Here is an 18,162-nt window from a genome sequence, read left to right as displayed (position 1 = left end):
ACCCCCACGAGCAGTGGGGTGACCCCCCGGAGCTGGGGAGGCACAGAGCTGAGGAACAGCTGCTTCCAGAGCCCACATTCCCACCTTTCTGGGACCAGGGGCTCTGCGCTCTCCTGCCGTCTCACTCGGGGAGGGGCCGGCCTGGCACTGCCGGGGCGCGGGATCCGCCTGGAACGACAGCGGGAAAAGGGTTCGCACGGGACACACACCAACGCTGGGACACAAAGGAATCAGCTGGGGATCCCAGCTCATCTCACCCACACAACCCCCCTCCTCATGGAGGCCACGGAATGTTCTTCTCAAACATCCCTCGTGTTAATAAAATCACATCCCAAACTCCCCCGGATCAAGAGCAGGACAAGGATAAAAGCCACACCTTTGGCTGGGCTGAGGGGGCACATCGGGAGGCGCTTCCCCACCCTCAGGCTTTTCAGGAGCCACGTTCTCCACTTCTCTCCCTGTCAGATAAAATAACAGAACACAGTGGCTTGGCTGGCAAGGAAAAGCTGGTTTTCCCCCGACAGTATTTTGAGTTGTACCAGCGCTCATGGAACACAGTAGTGCCAAGCTGCTTCAATCAGAAATGAAGTCCTACATAAAGCCAAAGATCTTGGGGCCTTGCCAGTTTGTAACCAAGCACAATTCAAAAGGGGACACTGAAAAATTAAAATTTAAAAATAAAATTTTAAATTTTTTAAAAATTTTAAGACTTCTTAACTGAAAAGTTAAATTTCTTTGGTTTTATATGTTTCTTAATATTGGGAGTTTCCCTCAGCTGTGAAAATACAATGACCTCCCTCGATTTTTGCAGAGGATTCTAGGATTTGAGGATTTCTTCTGCAATCCCCCCCAGTCCAGATATTTAATACTCATAAGGAGAAGGAGGAAGGAAAAAAATCACATACTGGCATTCCCAAAATGGAAAACTGACCTTGTATTAACCTGGCTGTTCAAGAACTCCCTGCAACAGATTTCAAAAAATTCCCAACAGGTTTTTATTTTCAAGTGAGAACCCACAAAGTGTTTATAAACTCTTTACTTCTGGTTTTTTTTAACACAAAGCACTTTCATAGATGGCTTTTGGTGTTAAATAGAAACTACTTGGATAAAGTTACTTGAAGCACTTAAACACAACTCACTCGTGTTTTGGTACAGTTTAAAAACTCTTAAATCCATCAAATAAAGGGAGTAAAAAGCATTAGAGAAGTGCTTTATTTATTAAAAAGCCCTTTTTAATAGTAGAAGTTTTTAACTATGTTTGATGCTGGTCTTTTGTCCCTGGGATGTCACAGGGAAAATCATCTGGAAATAACAAATACAGTGATTTTTTTTAGATAAATTCAGAAATTCTTCAATCATAATCTGACAAAAGAACTCCATCCAGGACTTGGCAACTACTACCAGGGCCAGGAGAAGAGGGGAAAACACTTCAGCTCGTCCCAAAGTATGCCCTAAATCCCTGAAAACCTTGTGGAAGGACTACCTTCAGCTCTGCTCTGATGAACCTGCTCCAAAGGGAGTTGTGGAAGAGCAATAACTGGGATTTTCCAGCGGTTTCAACTCCCAGTTCCCATTTAATTCCACTGGAATTACCTGGAGCATAAACCTGATGCCCAATGAACCAAGCAAAGGATAAACCTGAGTCATTCCAGGGGTGACTGAGCAAATATGGGAGAGGCCAAAGCACCAGAACACCCTTTTCCAGAGGGCTTTACACACCCATTCCTGATTTAGGGGGCTCCCAGGAACCATGCAGGGAGCATTCCTACTGCAGGACACCACAGGAGATCATTCCTATGCTGACAAATTCCTCATTTATAAAGGAAAATAAAAGCACAATGGAAAGGTTCAGAGCCTTGATGCTCCACAATAAAATGTGAAGCAAAATACAGAAATAATACTCTAAAAGAGGCAGGAAAAGAAGTTTATTTCAGCTAATAAACCATGTTTTTATATCACAGAATCACAGGATGGTTTGGGGTAGAAGGGACCTTAAAGGTCCTGAACCTAAAAAATTAAGGTTCACTAATGTATTGCTGTTCCACTGCCTCATGGAATAAAGCTGAAAATAAAGAATAGTCAACACAATAAAGGTTGGACTTGGAGGTGCTCTTGGAGGTGTTTTCCAACCTTATTTGTTCTATGATCCTGAATATTTGATTCTTCTACTACCTGAGGATCCAACCCAGATCAATAATGAACATCCAGGTACTCCTCTTACATCCATTCAAAATATAAATAGAGGGACATAAATCATAAATAAATCAAATATACATAAATATTCCAGCACAGACACATTCCAATGGACAGGGCAGCTCCAACTGATGCCAAGGAATCCGTGTGGAAGTTCTTCCAGTTGTGGAAGGTCCCACAAATGTCTTGGCCATCCTTCTCTCCTTCCTCAGACTGACACAGGAGGGCTGGGAAACACCCTTTGCTCTCCCACATCCCACATCCCACATCCCTGGGATCACCTTTCCCAACTAAGCCAAGCATCTGGATTTGGAGAAAACAAAAAGGTAGCTTTTTTCCTTCAACCTCAGCTCTCCCTCCTACATTTTGCTTTTCCAGGGCTCCGAGGAGCTGGATACAAATATCATCCACAATCCACATCTTTGGGAGCTATGAACAGCTCGGGGAAAAAAAGAGGGAGAAATCAGAATGCAGAGGTGGAATTTTCCCCTGGAATCCCGTGAAATGCAAACACTGAGGCTCCCAAACCTGTCCAAAAAGGCCATGTGCTCTGACTGAGTTCCTACAGAGGGAATCCCAAGGGATTGAGGTGCAGCATTTTCCTTGGGATGTGGCCTCTTGGAAAAGTTGCCAAAGAATAGGAGAAAGAAAATAAAAGTAATTGTTTTATCAAGGAATGTACTTTTTTTCAAACCAGCTGTGATTAAAACACAAGGCAGAGGTTGGATGAAGTGTAAATCCCCCTCCTCTAATCTTTTACCTGCATGGATTTGATCCCAGAGCCCCCAGGTCGGACTTCCCATGGCACTGGAATTTTACCCTGCCCTACCTTTGTGTTTTCCTGCAGCTGCTGGTTCAGTTCTCTCCTGCAGTTCAGCTCCACCATCCTGGGCAATCCCACTCCTCGTGTCCACAGCTCCTGGAACAAACCAGTTGATGGCCAAATGAAACCACAGAGCCAGGAAAAAAGGGCTTAAGGGCTATCCCAGTGTGACAAACCCCCCTCAGTGGCAATAAATCACAGCCCAAGTGCACAAAGGCTCTTCTAGGGGAGCACTGAGGGAACTCCTGATGTTCCTGCAAATCTGTGGCAACTCCTTCCATTCAAAACAATTTACAGATATTATTTATTAGCCTGGCCAAACAATACAATAATAAGAGCATTTGATTACTACTAATTATCCTTACTTAATTCCCTAAGTTACAGGGGGATGCTGGTGACAAAAGCAAAATAAGACACAGTGGAAAAAAGCTGAAATATTCAGTATAAATCTGATTTTTAACTGGAGAAGAGACATTCCCTCCTTGATTTCCAGTGAATATTAGATAATATAGAAAGTCCTGATCATCATTACCACTGTGCAAGAAGCATCAGCCTCCAGAAGGTTTTCCTACCCTCTGGATTCCTCCCTGGAATATCCTGAGCTCTGCTTACCTATTGCAGCTCCCCCAAAAAAGGGTAATTCCCCAAAATGGCTCTGGCAAACTCCAATTTTGAGTGTCCTGCCCCAGGAAAAGAGGAGGATTTTCAATTGTCTACCTCAAAGCCTGGATTTCATCATTCAGGAAAAGTGGATTCTGATTTTAAGGGACAATCCTATAAATGGGGAGTGTGTGTGTCTGGTCACTGCAGTTTTGTGCCAGATCAGGCTCTAAAACAAAGACTCCAGTCTTGGGAAATAAAAGAAGTTATAGGATCACCCAAGGATCACTAAGGAATAAAATAAGACTCTATTTCATGGAATCCAGATGGTAATTTTTTAGCTGCAAAACTATTAAAACCTCCCAGCACTTGAGATGTGATGTCATAATTTCAATTTCCCGGCACCGACTTGGATTAAGCTCCTAAATTAACACAGATCCAAAGTGCCAGGGCTTTTCCAAGGTATTTGAGGTGCATTGTCCTGAAATCAGGACTGAGAGACCTTCAGTATTTTGGACATGGAAACCTAAAACAAAACCCCAAAGAAAATGTGGGGCTTGGGGAAGATTCAGCAACACTCAGCTCTTTGTACTAATTAATAACAGTGACATGGGCAGATGAAGGGGATGAAGATCTTCCTTAGTCTGAAAAGCACCAGTTTTTAACCAGAATTGGCTATTTTTCAACAGGGATCAATAACAGGGGGCATTTAATCTCCTGAACAGAGACATTAAAGTGATTTCTGGACTTCTGGGGTAAAACTAAAACATCAACCACCGAAGGAAAATTAGAATCCACCAGGTCACCGAAATAAAAGTAGGGGGAGAGGGAAAGGCATTTATTTAAAATGGATTTCTTTCTTCATTTTATTCGGTAGAAATGAGGTCTGGGGACCAGGCAGTTTTATTCCTTATCCTTGTGTTTCTCCAGGCATTTCCTCTTGGTTTCCCACACAAAGCTTGGATTCCTTTCTTCCTGATGTGTAACTATTAAGCACTTGGAATATTCGGAAGACAATCTAGTTCCATATATTAAATATTTAATATATTTCTATACAAAAGCTGGCGAAATAACCAGTGGAAACGAAGGACCTCGACAGATAAATAATTGGATTATTTGGAAAGCCTGGCTTAATGTCCATTAAACTCAGTTCAAACCACCTGAAGATTAAAAACTTCACTGAAAGCTTGTCTGGAGAGACAAAACTGCAGGTGTGAGATGGTTCCTGCTGGTTGTCCCAGCTGTTAAACAGCTCCAGGGAACAAAGCCAGAGGTTTCCACCCAAAGGCACTACAATCCATACCCGGCTCATCTTCCCTGCTCCAACTCCCACCACAAGGTTCCACCTGGAGTATCTGAAGTGTCCCAAGCTATGGAAATCACTCACAAAGCTTTGGCTTGGCTTGAATTCCTCCAACTGGCTTTTCAACTCAAGGAAACCCAGGAAGTGGAACACGAATATGGAACAAACATCCCGGGAAATTCCTTTTTGCACCGGCAAAAAGTTCATCTCTGGGAATCCCAGAAGCACTGAGGTTGGAAAAGGCCTCCAAGATCATCAAGTCCAACCTCTGGCCTTGCCTATTTGGTTGGTTGTTTGGTGGGGTTTTGTTAACAAATATTATCTTTTCATTTTTAACCCCAAGAATTCCTAAAGAGCAAAGAGCGAGATTTCAGATCCTTGACAAATGACTGAATGATTCAGAAGAGAAGTGAAGTTTGGATTCCCTGTGTATATTTTGGAAGAGCACTCTCCCCAAATATCCATCAGTGATAAAGTTACAAATTTAGAGTTCACAGCTGTAGGATTCTTATACAGAAAAGCACATTTTGCCTCACAAACCCCTTTCATCTTCTAAAACAACCTTAAATGACATATCCTAAGCCTTAGTAAAGCACTGTGCTTTTACAAATTTTAAATTTACAAATGTTAAATAAGCCAGGAACAGTTGCAGACAAGTCAAAAAGTCCATTTAGAGAGAACACAATAATTACCAAGAGAAGAGAATTCATCCCTGCACGAGAAATGTGAGCAAACTGAACCCAATTTCACTTTTTCTGGACCAAATCCAGGCAGGAAAATTGCCTCTTGGATTCATAAATGCAGGCTGGGAGTATAAACCGAGGTCTGACAATAATAAACAAGGATATTTCAGTATTTCTGCTGTTTCTATTCACTAACCCTCCAGCACATTGAATAGAAATAATAATATCCTCCCTCTGGTTACCTTCTCCTCCAGGTTTGGAGCGTTGCCTCGATCCTTTACTTGAAGGCTGCCTTGATATCCCTGCAGGACTTTCACTCTGGAAAAGAAATTCCAGAAATTTATACAACTGGAGATCTAAAAATCCTATAATTATATCTAAAATTTTCTTACACGTGTTGCTTTTTCACCTGTATTTCTTATGCATCGAAAATATTCTCTTCAGAACTGACCCACACGTTTTGGGTGTGTTTCCCTCAAAGTCTGCAGGTTTTTTTCCTGGATACATCCCAGGTCAGATTTCCTTAGTGTAAAACCAACTTCCAAATGTGAATGAGGAGTACCCAACCCTGTGGAAGTTGTGGAGCGCCCGTGATGCCACTGCTGGTCTTGGGATCTGATGTTTGGCTCCTAAAAGGAGTAAAATGTTTCCAATCCCCTCGTAACCTGCCGGGAAGTCTTTTAAATTTCATTCCAAAACAGAAGCAAGGATTAAACAATTGTCCTACTGGGCTTCCGCAGTCTATCACTCAAATGGCAACTTCCTTGGATAAAGATCCTGGACAAACTAAGGGGGTGCTGCCAGAAAGTCCAGCAGACAATGGATGATCCGAAGGTGCAGCTGGTCCAGGAGGGAGGGGGAGAGTTCCCAAGGGGAAAAGATGAAACTGGAGGAAACTTCAGGATGTTTCTGAGGACCCTGACCTTGGTGTGGAAGCAGAGAGGCCAGGAAATGAAAGAAGGGAAGCACACACTGGAATGATCCTGATCTCCCTGGATGCAGCTGGCCCTGCCTCAATCCAGGAACACCTGATTGACAATTCCTTCTGCACCTGGCAATGCTCCTTGGAAAGGACAAAAGGCTGCAAGCTGGGAAAAAGATGTGCAAAAGCAGCAATTCCTTTGGGATGAGATGCCAGCATTCCCAGGGGATTTGCCACTCGCTATGCCTGGGGCACAGCTGGGGCCAAAGGAATCCAGAGAAGGTGGAAAGGAGGGTTCCTGCCAGCCCAAGGAAAATCCTGGGAATGGGAGCAGGGGGGGAAGGAGACAGCCCATCCCCTTACACCCATCCTGGCTCCCACCAGGGGATCCTGCTTCCATGTGGACCAGAGCATGGAGCCAGTGGTGGGATCTGGCCCTCACTGCACACAATAAACCAGTTTCCAGCTTCCAACAAGTTTCCAACACGGACGGGGCTTGGAGCAACCTGGGCTAGTGGAAGGTGCCCCTGCCCATGGCAGGGGGTGGAACCAGGTGGTCTTTAAGGTCCCTTCCACTCAAAGCACCCTGGGATTCTATGATTCCATGATTCATGCTTCCAACAACTTCCCTGCCCTTATCCCTAACTCCCTGATTTCTTTAGCAAAGGAAGAAACGACCTCAGAACGCACCAAGGTGAAGTTCCAGGTGATTTGTAGAATTCCACTTTACGTTTCCGGGCTTTCTATCCCAATAATCTCTGCCCCCTATCCAAAATCCTGAAATATGTGTAGCACCTCACAGGATTTCCTTCCTCAGGTGCTTTTTCTGGGGAGTTTCTGTGAACCAATAGTCCCTGAAGTTTGCATCCAAGATTTATTCCAGCCCTGCTGATAATCACAACCCTTAAGGCTGGAAAAGACCTCCAAGATCATCCTGTCCAACGTTCAGTGTCCATGTGTTTGACCTAAAAATGAGGGTTACAAATTCTTCCAGAGTTATGCCAACGTTAATCCTGGATGTTCCACCGACCTGCAGGAGAAAACTGTCAAATCCCACCATTAATTTTCCAGAATATCTTGCACACAGGACAATGGCCCATCCATGGCATAATGGATAAGGACACGACAAGATGCTCTGGGTTGGAAAGGACTTTCAAGCTCATCTCATTCCACCCCCTGCCACCTTCCAAGAGAAGGTTCCTCCTCTTGAGGAAATACAAGGAAAACCAGACAGAATTCCCTCAGCTAACACTGAAGTGGTTCATCTTCATCATCTTTAATTACTTTCCCAACCCCAAGCCTTTGCAAGGAGGGAAAGTGAAGCCCATCTGGCACATTCCAGCTCCAGCAGCTCCTGGGTGATGTCATTATTAGCACAGGGAGCTGGGAAGAGGCTCTGAGGCTTCTGGAAAAGTGGATTTAGTTTACTGATGTCAGGCAGGGGCTACAAATACTGGTTTTGCAGAGCCACTGGCAGCAGGTGCAGGGTAAAAGCTGATATTTCCTCAAAAAAACCCTCCAAAATCCCACAATATTTATGATTTGGGGCTTTCCAAAGGGAGAGAAAAGAGGTCATTCCCCTTCTTAGGGATTCACAGGCTTTGAAAAGCAGCCACTGGAGCCATTAAAGGGAAATCTTACACTCCATCCTGGAAAAAACACATTCTATGGAATTCTTGATGGATGGATGCTTCCCATTTTTGAGTGATTATGGAGAGGATCCAGCAAACCATCCATTCTGCTGCTCTGGCCTCATTATTAACCTTTAAATAGGTTGAATTTCACTTTAAAATGTAAGAAAACAAGTTTTTCTGATGTTTCAGAACTCATTAGATAATTCCCCCCTCCAATTCATCAGATCCACTGATAGGTAGATAATAATAATTAAGAATAAACAAATAAAAAAAATAAGAATTAAGTGTGTGAACCGAAATTTAATTCAACCAGCCCTCAAAAATACTTTTTTTTTCTACTTAGATCCACAGGGCCAGGAGGTGTATTTGCATTTCTACCATAAATAACGTGTGCAAGGATAATATTATATAAATTAAACATACATAAAGGGAGATCTTCACTTGCTAAGGCCCACTGAAGTGCTGTGGGGAGGAGACTTAGCAGGAGAACATCAATCAGTTATCACTTGTGAAGCCTCACAAGATGATGTTCATCTGCACACGAACGCTTTGCAAACACAGAAAGATTAGGAAAATTCCTCTTTTTGAAGCCTAAGTTGAAATGATGGCTTTCTAACACACTGACACCAAAAAGAGGGGGTCATTCCCAGCAGATTTCCATGGAATGATTCTCTCTGCTGGCTTTTTTTGGTTCCATAGTTTGTTATAACATCCAATTAAGCTCCGACAGAAAGAGAAGTTGGTCAGATCTGATTCAAGGGACCATTTCCAGAGCACTGTGCTTTGCAGGGCATCAACAAAACTCATTTTCCAAGTGGCCAAAAGTGACAGGATATTACACAAAGCTTTAGCCAAGAGTTTCAGCAGCCACAGGAAACATGGAGGAGCCTTTTCCAAGGTGTTTGGCCCCAGGGACAAATGACAAACCTGTTCTGTTCCACTTCCAGCCCAACAGCACCATGTGCTCCATGACCTCCAGCACCTTCTGTGCAAAGATAAAGTGATCCCCATTATTTAGAAGGTCAAACAAAAGCCATTTTAAATATGATTCTTTTTTTTACCTGAGGTGGACTGAGAGAGAACAGAACAACCCAACCCTGATCCCAAACTGTGGAATGCAAGAGCCAGCCTTCAGGCAGCTTCTGATTGCCATGTGTTGCCCAAATGTCTCTTAATTCCTGCTTATCCTTGCTTTCTTCTAGCTCCAGAAAATTAGAGATACCCATGGGATGACTATTGCACAACACACAGAGTTGCTTTAGTGACAGAAAAATACACTGAAATTAAAAAAAATAATAAAGTCAACCTGTCAAAATTTACGTAGATTTTAAAGCTTGGATAATTAGCAACAAGAGGAATTAAGACTTGCACGAATACACATTAGAGATCCTTAATTTTATAGGAGCAAAGCCAGGAGCTAAACTTTGAAGGCTTTGCTGTACATGTAGAATATGAATTATAAAAAGCTGAACTGATTTGTTTTCTAAAGGAAACGCAGAGAAAAGGTAAAAAGGTTTGTCCTCAGGGCAAAAAAGAGGGGTTGCCTCCAATTGTTTCACTTCTCTTATAGTTAATACATATATGGTATAACCATATATATAAAACATAGCTGATGATTGATGCTGAGGATTTATTAATTCTGCAGCAGAGACTGCAAAATCCGAGTCAATATTTGCCATGTGCACAGGGGGAACTTGTTTGCCTTCCTTTGAATTCATTTGTTTCACTGCCACGTCACTTCAATGGAGCTACAGTGGTGAAAAGAGGGCAAATCCCTGGAAATAAAGGCATTACCTTGCTGTGGATTCTAATTATTTCAAGCTGGAATTTCCTCTGTTTCACTCTGTGCAACTATCACAGCTCGAAAAATTCACTGGGCACATTTTAATCTCATTTTCCTCTTCCACAGCCTTAAAGATGAGGAACCTTTTGTCCTGCGCTGGTTTAAAGGGTGTGTTTTCATCACCTAAATAACAACAAATCAGCAGCCTCTGCTCTTACACAAGCAAACAGGGGCAAGAATGTCCTCTAGATCTCAGGGAATAAAATCCACTTCCAAGCCTTGGAATCCCTCCCAAAAGCACTTAAGAAGGGAAATGAAACTTGCCTGCCCCCGTGTAGGATTGTGGTGCCCAAGAGCACAACGAGAGCTTGGGACGAGGCTCAGAATTTCCATTAGAGCCCCAATCTGCAGGAAGTTTAACTTGGCCAGGAATATTTGCTTGGGGCTAAAAAAAACCCTTCTTTTATAAGCTCTGCCTCCAAGTGCCAGCAACTTAAAAAGTTTGCCTGGATTTCAGTCCAGGAAGAGCTCACCCCGTGTGGAAGACACAGTGATGTCAGCGGGCCAAGACTCCTGCAAGACTGGGGGTCCTGCCTCTCTTTTTCCTTAGGCTGAGCTGCTTCAGCTTAATTCCCTGAAGTCTCACTGTCTAAATATGAAGCCATCTGGCTCCCTAACTCCCCACATGGCCTCATGTCCCCGGGAAGCAGCAGCTGGAGACACAGAGGTATCCCAAAGAACAGCTCCTGTTCCGAGGCGCTCCCCGAGCTGCTCCCACCATCATCCAGCTACACAACAGGGGCCCTGAAACAACAGAGGGGTTCTTTTCTTTCCAAAACAGTAGCTCCTGTTAAAGCATGACAATAAATGAAAAAACCCAACAGTTTTCCAGGGAAGATCCTGAGGAACAAGGAGAAACCCCAGGGCAGGGGGTTGGGAGGAGATGAGCTTTAAGGTCCCTCCCAACCCAAGCCATTCTGGAATTCTGTGAACTTGGAATAAACCAGTATTTTTCCTGGAGTACCCAACATATCAGCACCCAGGAATAAAATCTGGAAAATGAAATAAATTGAGTGGATTTTTTTTTTTTTTGATTCAAGCTCAGAGAAATTCTTAATAAATAAATAACCAACCAACCAACCAGACAAGCATCTGTTCTGTGTAGTTTACAGCCCTAAAACTTGTTATCTACCTACTTTTTAATCAAAATCTTTCCAAGGAGACTCCCAAATCATTCTAAAGTGCAACACTTCCAACATTCCTGTATTTCCCACTACTAACCTCATTATCTGGCTGGCACTGGCTGTCTTTAGTTGGCCTCGGTGTTTTCCTAAGTGTGGATTCCTCAGGATCTGTGGGCTGTAAAAGGAATGAGCTGGTTTAGATTCAATGGGCTGAGATTCACCCAAATTAAGCTCCCTCCGAACAGAAGCATCTTTCATGTCCATCAATCCCAAATTTCTGCCATGAAGAGAGCAGAAGAGGGGAACAGGAATTATTTAGAGGAGAAGGGGAAGATAAGAAGAACAACAAAACAAAAGGCAATGAAGAGATGGTTCTTAAAGACAGTTTAGGATTTAGAATCAGGGAATCCCAGAATGGTCTGGGTTGGAAGGGACCTGAAAGCTCATCTTGTTCCAACTGACTCCACACTGAGGCCTTCCAGGACCTGAAGGGGTTGACAAGAAAGAGGGAGAGGGACTTGGGACAAGGGATGGAGGGACAGGACAAGGGGGAATGGCTTCCCACTGCCACAGGGCAGGGTTAGGTGGGATACTGGGAAGGAATTCTCCCCTGGGAGGGTGGGGAGGGGCTGGGATGGAATTCTCAGAGAAGCTGTGGCTGCCCCATCCCCAAATTCTCTTCTTTTTGAAGAGGTTCTATGCAGATTCCCACGCTGGCACCCAACTTGTAGTCACTGCAAACAAAAGAGAGATCCTCTGGAGCCAGGCTGGGAGAGCTGGGGCTGGAGAAGAGAAGGCTCCAGGGAGACCTGAGAGCTCCTTCCAGGGCCTAAAGGGGCTCCAAGAGCTGGAGGGGGACTGGGGACAAGGGATGGAGAGACAGGACAAGGGGGAATGGCTTCCCACTGCCACAGGGCAGGGTTAGATGGGATATTGGGAAGGAATTCTCCCCTGGGAGGGTGGGGAGGGGCTGGGATGGAATTCCCAGAGAAGCTGTGGCTGCCCCATCCCTGGAAGTCTCCAAGGCCAGGCTGGACGGGGCTTGGAGCAACCTGGGCTAGTGGAAGGTGTCCCTGCCCATGGCAGGGGGTGGGATGGGATGAGCTTTAAGGTCCCTCCCAACCCAAACCACTCTGGGATTCTCTCATTCCTGTCATCTCTTCTAAATGACTCTTCTAATGGATCTGTGCTCACCTGGAACACCACAGCAAGAGGCTACTGGAACACAAATGAAAAAGGCAGAAAAGGACAAAAAATACCTAAATTAAAGTACCTAAACTGAAGCTCAGCAGAATCCCAGAATGGTTTGGGCTGGGAGGGACCTCAGAGACCATCTCCTTCCAACCTCCTGACAGGCTGAGAGAGCTCGGGGTGGGGAAAAGAAGACCCCAGGGAGACCTTAGAGCCCCTTCCAGTGCCTAAAGGGACACCAAGAGAGCTGGAGAGGGACTTGGGACAAGGGATGGAGGGACAGGACAAGGGGCAATGGCTGCCCAGGAGGGAAGGGTTAGATGGGATATTGGGAAGGAATTCTTGGCTGGGAGGGTGGTGAGGCCCTGGCACAGGTTGCCCAGAGAAGCTGTGGCTGCCCCTGGATCCCTGGAAGTGTCCAAGGCCAGGTTGGACGGGGCTTGGAGCAACCTGGGATGGTGGAAGGTGTCCCTGCCCATAGCAGGGGGTGGAATGGGATGGTGTTGAAGTCATGCCCACAAGAATCCAGATGGGCTTCCCAGCAGTTCTTCCAATTAAAACAAACAAACAAACAAACAAAAATAACAACAAAAAACAAAACCAAAAAACACACACCAAAAACCCCCTAAAACAAACAAACAAAACAAAAAAAACCCCCCAAACCCCAAAAACAACAACAATAACAACAAAATCAAAAAACCAACGACAACAACAACAAAATAAAAAACCAAAAAGCCAAGCAGCTTAATCTAGAATGCCAGAAAAAATTAATACAGAAGTGCAGCTCCACCAGAGTCGCAGACTCCACCCCAGAACCTTCCCCTCAGGAGAGGAACTGCTGCTGAAGGGAGGATTGAATTGCTAAAGGAGCAGAAACACAGCCATGGGAGGTCACTGGAACAACCACAGCATGGGCACAGTTCTCCTCTGCAGTGACATCCCCGTTACCTTTCTCTCTGCTTTCTCCTTCCCACGTTCCCAGAGATGCTCCTCATCCTTTTCCTTGTCCCCGCGTCTGTCCCGATCTCTTCCTCTCTCTCTGTCCTTCTCTCCTTCCCTGTCCCTGCCCTTCTCTTTGCCTCTTCCTTTCACTCTGTCCTTTTCTCTTCCTCCTTCATGTTTTTTCTCTTTTTCCTGTCCTTTCTCACGCTCCAGATCATCTTCTGTGTCTCCTTTTCCTTTGCTTTTTTCGGGTTCTCTTCCTTGCTTGGTTGGTTTTTTGCTTCTTTCCCTTTCTCGTTTTTCTCCTTCCCTTGAGGTCTCATGTTCTGGTTCTTTGTGCCTCTCTTTATTATCCTTCTGTTTCTCACCCTCCTTTTCTCTTTCTCTGCTCTCTTTGGGTTTGCTGTCTCTGCTTGAGCTTCTGTCTTTGATTTCAGGGTCCCTTCTGCTCTAAAAAGAAAGTCAACACTCCAAATTAATTCCGGTAGCACTCAGTGACTTTACACAGACAAAAAAACAGCCAAATAAATAATACCCTCCAAAAAAATGCAAATTCTACCTCTTTATCCCTATGGCTTTTTGGTTCTTCTGGTTTGGACTCTCTGCTTTCTTTCTCTCGAGGTTTGGAGGATGGAGGTTTCCCTTTAGGATCAGCTCTTTCCCCAGCTAAGACCCTTTTTACAGCAGCATCACTGGAGAGCTGCAAGGAACAGAAAAACATCAGGTAAATGAGGAAATTCTTTTAGGAAATGTCTCCTTTTTTTCCTAACTCTGTGATCAGCATGACCTGGGGGTTGGGGTTTTCTTCAGGGTTTGCTGCTGTTGTTGTTATAAATAAAGCTCTTTTTTTTTTCTCCTTCACAGAATCAGAGAAAAGGCCTCTGAGACCACTGAATTCTTTCCCAGGAGCTCTTTTATATCAAACACCTCCCTTTAAGATCCTAATTAATTAATTCTTGTTATAATTTGATTAAATGAACCAGAACTATAGAAATTGGTGGTGGGGTTTTTTTAGTGTATTACAATTCTCATTGCAACTGCTTAAATATATTTCAAAATGATGAAAAACCTGTCAAATGATTATACCAGGACTGTCAGATTGGTTAAATATTCTTAAAATCACACAATGTTGGTTGGATCTGCATTCACTCTCAGGCCACTCCACTGTCACCCAATACTTGTTCCATCAGCAGCAACCAAAAAAAACCCATCCCATTTCCAGGGAATTTTCCTTCCTGAAACAGGAACAGCTTTGCAATCACTACACTGAGGTTGACTCCTGATTCTTTCCTGGTTTACAAATGCATATATTTATCAACATTCCCCTTCCCTGATCTCAAGTGATTCATAAGGAATTAACACAGCCAATTAAAACAAAATAATTTCAATTATTAGCAAAGATAATGCAAAGCAAACTCCCAGGCAGCCCGTAAACACTCTAATATTTCATTGTTAAACAGACACAATTTCTTCACACTCATTAGTTCAAGGGGTTCCGAAACACCTCTGTTTTGAAGGGTATTTTTGAAAGGTTTTTTGAAATATCTTTGTATTTCAAAAATCTCTGTAACGCTTCTAAGCAAAGAATCCCTGTCGCTTTTAATATAAGAATTATTTTAAGAACGTAACAACAGAAATAACATGTAAAAATGTAATAATTCAGTGTAAGAGCTGCCCCTGCAGTTGTTTTCAACCACTTATCAAATATCTCCTTTGCTGCGTTTCCATATTCAAAAAAGGCCCGGTGGAAAAATGACTTTCATTCCAGAATTAAGAGGTTTGACTGAGAGATCCCCTGGATCCCCTGGGCCACCAATAAATATCAAAGCAACTGCTCCAGCCTCCCTGTGTGTACAAAAGGCAGTCCCACCTTGTTCAAACAACACCTGCCAATGGCCTGAAGGAACTCGTTGGTTTTCTCGGGCTCGTGTCCAGCCACGACACGCACCGGCCTCACTGCCAGGGGCTCCCCTGTCACCAGCACCACCACATCGATGGCCTTCTGAAGGAAGTGGATTTTGGAATCTTTATCCTGGCAAAAGAGCAAGTCAGAGATATTTTGAGCTCCACAATTAGACGTGCTTGGGGTTCAGAATTACACTTCACGACTCGCCCTTCGACGGACACGACGTCTTCCAGTGGTCATGGAAGAGCAGAAGTAAAACACTAACACACCAAATAAACAAATTAAAACTTTACTGGAGGGTTTCTGGCCCAGAGAATGAAATGCTGGTGTGAAGGAGAAAATGCAGTGGGGAGAAAACAGGGGTTTATTTAATAAAATGTAACAAAATGCTCCCCCCCTTCAGAAATAAAAAGGAAGGGAAAGAAATGCTGCAACCTCCTATTAAATAGTCATCCATCCTTCCTGAAATCTAATAATTTATGGAAGGAGACAAGACATTATTCTAAACCAAACATGTTTTCAAATAAAGACCCAAACTTTCCTCCTCCATCCTCATCATTTCCAGGAGTTATCTGTGTGTTCTGTCCATGTAAGAAATCCTAATGGACCAGGGAGAAATCTACAGCTCCCAACTGCAGCAGGAAATCAAAGTGTATCAAGACAGAAAGAGATATCTGAAACAGTGCTGAGTGTTTTTTATTGGGTGGATTTAAGGTATTTCCCTTATTTCAAGTGACAGAAATTGATATGTATATAAATATAATAAAACATAAATATAAATAAATATAGATATAAATATAGATTATATATATACAAAATATTTATAAGATGATATAAAAAATTACAAGATCAAGCTTGATATCCAATATTTGCATTTTGCCAGGAACCAGCAATAACAAATCAACCTGGGAGTTGGAGAACTCAGGGAGCTCAGCCAAGAGCCAAGCAGAAAGCAGCAAATACACATTAAAGTCCCCCTTGTACTTAAGAAAAGCAGTTTTCAGGGATAATATTCACCTCCTCTCTCAGTAATGAGCCATTTTTATACTGCAATAAAGCTACTGTGGAATGCAGCTCCTACAGAAATGCCTCAGCAAGTCCTGGGATACTAAACAGGAATATTCCATGGATATATTTATGCACCATATATATGTGTGTGCATAGACACAAATATATAAAGCAATAAAGCCACAGGCTCCACTGAGAGACCACAGGACTCTTTAAACCTGCCTGTGGATTTCTAAGCATTGAGATTTCTTATCAATTTATCCCTCATTATTGATCAGTTATTTATTATCAATCCCTTGCCACAGAATGATTTTTTTCTCATACAATAATAACTGGGAAAAGTGGATCTGGGCAGAGATTACCCCTCAGTGGTTTGAAATAGGTATAAAAATAGTTCTTTGCACCCAGCAAAGTGTCACAGCCACAAATCAATCTATAGCTGCTCACCCCATGCAGTGCAGAAAAAAACCCACAGGCAGGAACTTCCACAGCAAAACTAAAGACAGATCCTTGAGGCAGAGCACAGAAAAGGCCAAAAGAACCTCGTGGCAGCTTTCAAAGAACACTCATTTTAAAGTTAAGGAAGTAAGGAAGTCTCAGACCCACCTTAACATTGTCTGACTTCAGCTCAAAATCGGTGTAAAGTCCTTTCAGAAAACCTGTCACCCTGATTACCTAAAAAACAGAAGAGAAGGAGTAGGTTAAGAACACTGAAAGCCTCTGCTTTAAGTAATAAATTAGGAAGTAATAAAAAGTAAGTAATACAGCTCTTGATTTTAATCTGTATTGCTTATTTTTCACTTTATTCATGGGGCATTTAATACCATTTATTAGATTTGAAGCTTCAGACCCTTTTAAACTTTGGGATATGGACATAACTGACCACGTGACCAGATGCTCTCACCCTTTGTCTCCAAGGAAATCTTTCCCTCAAGCTCCTGCCAAACAACCAAGGGCATTTCAGTGATCCCAGAGCCACACATTTCTAAGGAATGGGGTGTGATCCAGCAAGGTGGATAAAGATGGGTAATTCCTAATGGATTTATGAGCAGGAATCTACAGGAATCTAAAGATGTTTTCCTGTTTTTAGAAGGATTTGGTTTCTTCATTCACAGAATCATCACAGACGGGTTTGGGTTGGAAGGACCTTAAAGCCCATCCCATCCCACCCCCTGCCACGGACAGGGACACCTTCCACTGGCCCAGGCTGCTCCAACCTGGCCTTGGACACTTCCAGGGATGGGGCAGCCACAGCTTCTCCGGGAATTCCATCCCAGCCCCTCCCCACCCTCCCAGGGGAGAATTCCTTCCCAGTATCCCACCTAACCCCGCTCTCTGCCCGCGCGAACCCCTTTTCCCAGCGCCTCCTCCGCCCCAGCTCCCGCGATGCCCTCGGCCCTCCGGCCGTGCCCTGTGCGTGTCCCCAGCCCGGGGGTGTCGCTGGCGGTGCCCGGGGGTTCCCGGTCCCACCTCGGAGATGAGGTCGTGCAGGTACCGGAACGGCGGCTTGTTCAGCAGCGCGTCCGTCAGCGGCGGCTTGCGGATCACCTGCCCCAGGCTCTCCCGCGTCCGCCGCGCCACCGCCTCGTTCATGGCGGCGGCCCCCGGCCCCCCCCAGCGCTCAGCCGGCGCTCATGCCAGGGGGATCCAGCAGCAATCCCACCGGGAATGCACCGGCAGCGGCCCGGCCGCGCTCCCGGCGTGCCCCGCGCTGCGCATGCGCGCCGCGCGTTGCTAAGGGACAGCGCGGCCATAGCAACCGCACCCCGAGGGGAAAAAACCTGGAATCGGCCCCAAAGCCGCCCCTCAGCGGAATAAGCAGCGATTAAATGAACGCTATGGCAGAGGGCGGCGGATAAGAGCCGGAAAAGTTGGGGGTTTTACTGCGGTGACGCTGTTTGGCTTTATCGCTGAAGGGCTGTTTCCACGGTCCTGTTGGGGCGAGCCAGCACTGGAAGGACAGGGAGATGCTGGAGCATCCTGGTGCCTC

The 18,162-nt window shown here is 44.5% G+C and overlaps 1 protein-coding gene across 3 annotated transcripts in view; it reads right to left on the bottom strand.

Moving 5' to 3' along the window:
• The window catches only part of TRAF3IP1 (TRAF3 interacting protein 1), a 29,957-nt gene extending 12,088 nt beyond the window's left edge, over positions 1-17,869 (bottom strand). Inside the window, exons 1-10 of one of the 3 annotated variants that reach the window (XM_064660218.1) lie at positions 17,643-17,869; positions 16,779-16,847; positions 15,129-15,290; positions 13,818-13,958; positions 13,265-13,708; positions 11,223-11,300; positions 5,845-5,920; positions 3,023-3,112; positions 377-458; positions 85-168 (exon numbers count right to left, since the gene is read on the bottom strand). In XM_064660218.1, coding sequence (XP_064516288.1) covers positions 85-168; positions 377-458; positions 3,023-3,112; positions 5,845-5,920; positions 11,223-11,300; positions 13,265-13,708; positions 13,818-13,958; positions 15,129-15,290; positions 16,779-16,847; positions 17,643-17,765 — 1,349 coding nt within the window. In that variant the 5' untranslated portion in view covers positions 17,766-17,869. The remainder of the gene's footprint in view (positions 1-84; positions 169-376; positions 459-3,022; positions 3,113-5,844; positions 5,921-11,222; positions 11,301-13,264; positions 13,709-13,817; positions 13,959-15,128; positions 15,291-16,778; positions 16,848-17,642) is intronic. The other 2 variants (XM_064660216.1, XM_064660217.1) reach the window with 2 other exon arrangements.
• Between the last annotated feature and the right edge of the window lie 293 nt (positions 17,870-18,162).

The sequence above is a fragment of the Pseudopipra pipra genome, chromosome 7 (genome assembly GCF_036250125.1).
Source record: "Pseudopipra pipra isolate bDixPip1 chromosome 7, bDixPip1.hap1, whole genome shotgun sequence".
Taxonomy (NCBI): Eukaryota; Metazoa; Chordata; class Aves; order Passeriformes; family Pipridae; genus Pseudopipra; species Pseudopipra pipra.
This window is presented reverse-complemented; position numbering and strand designations above follow the sequence as displayed.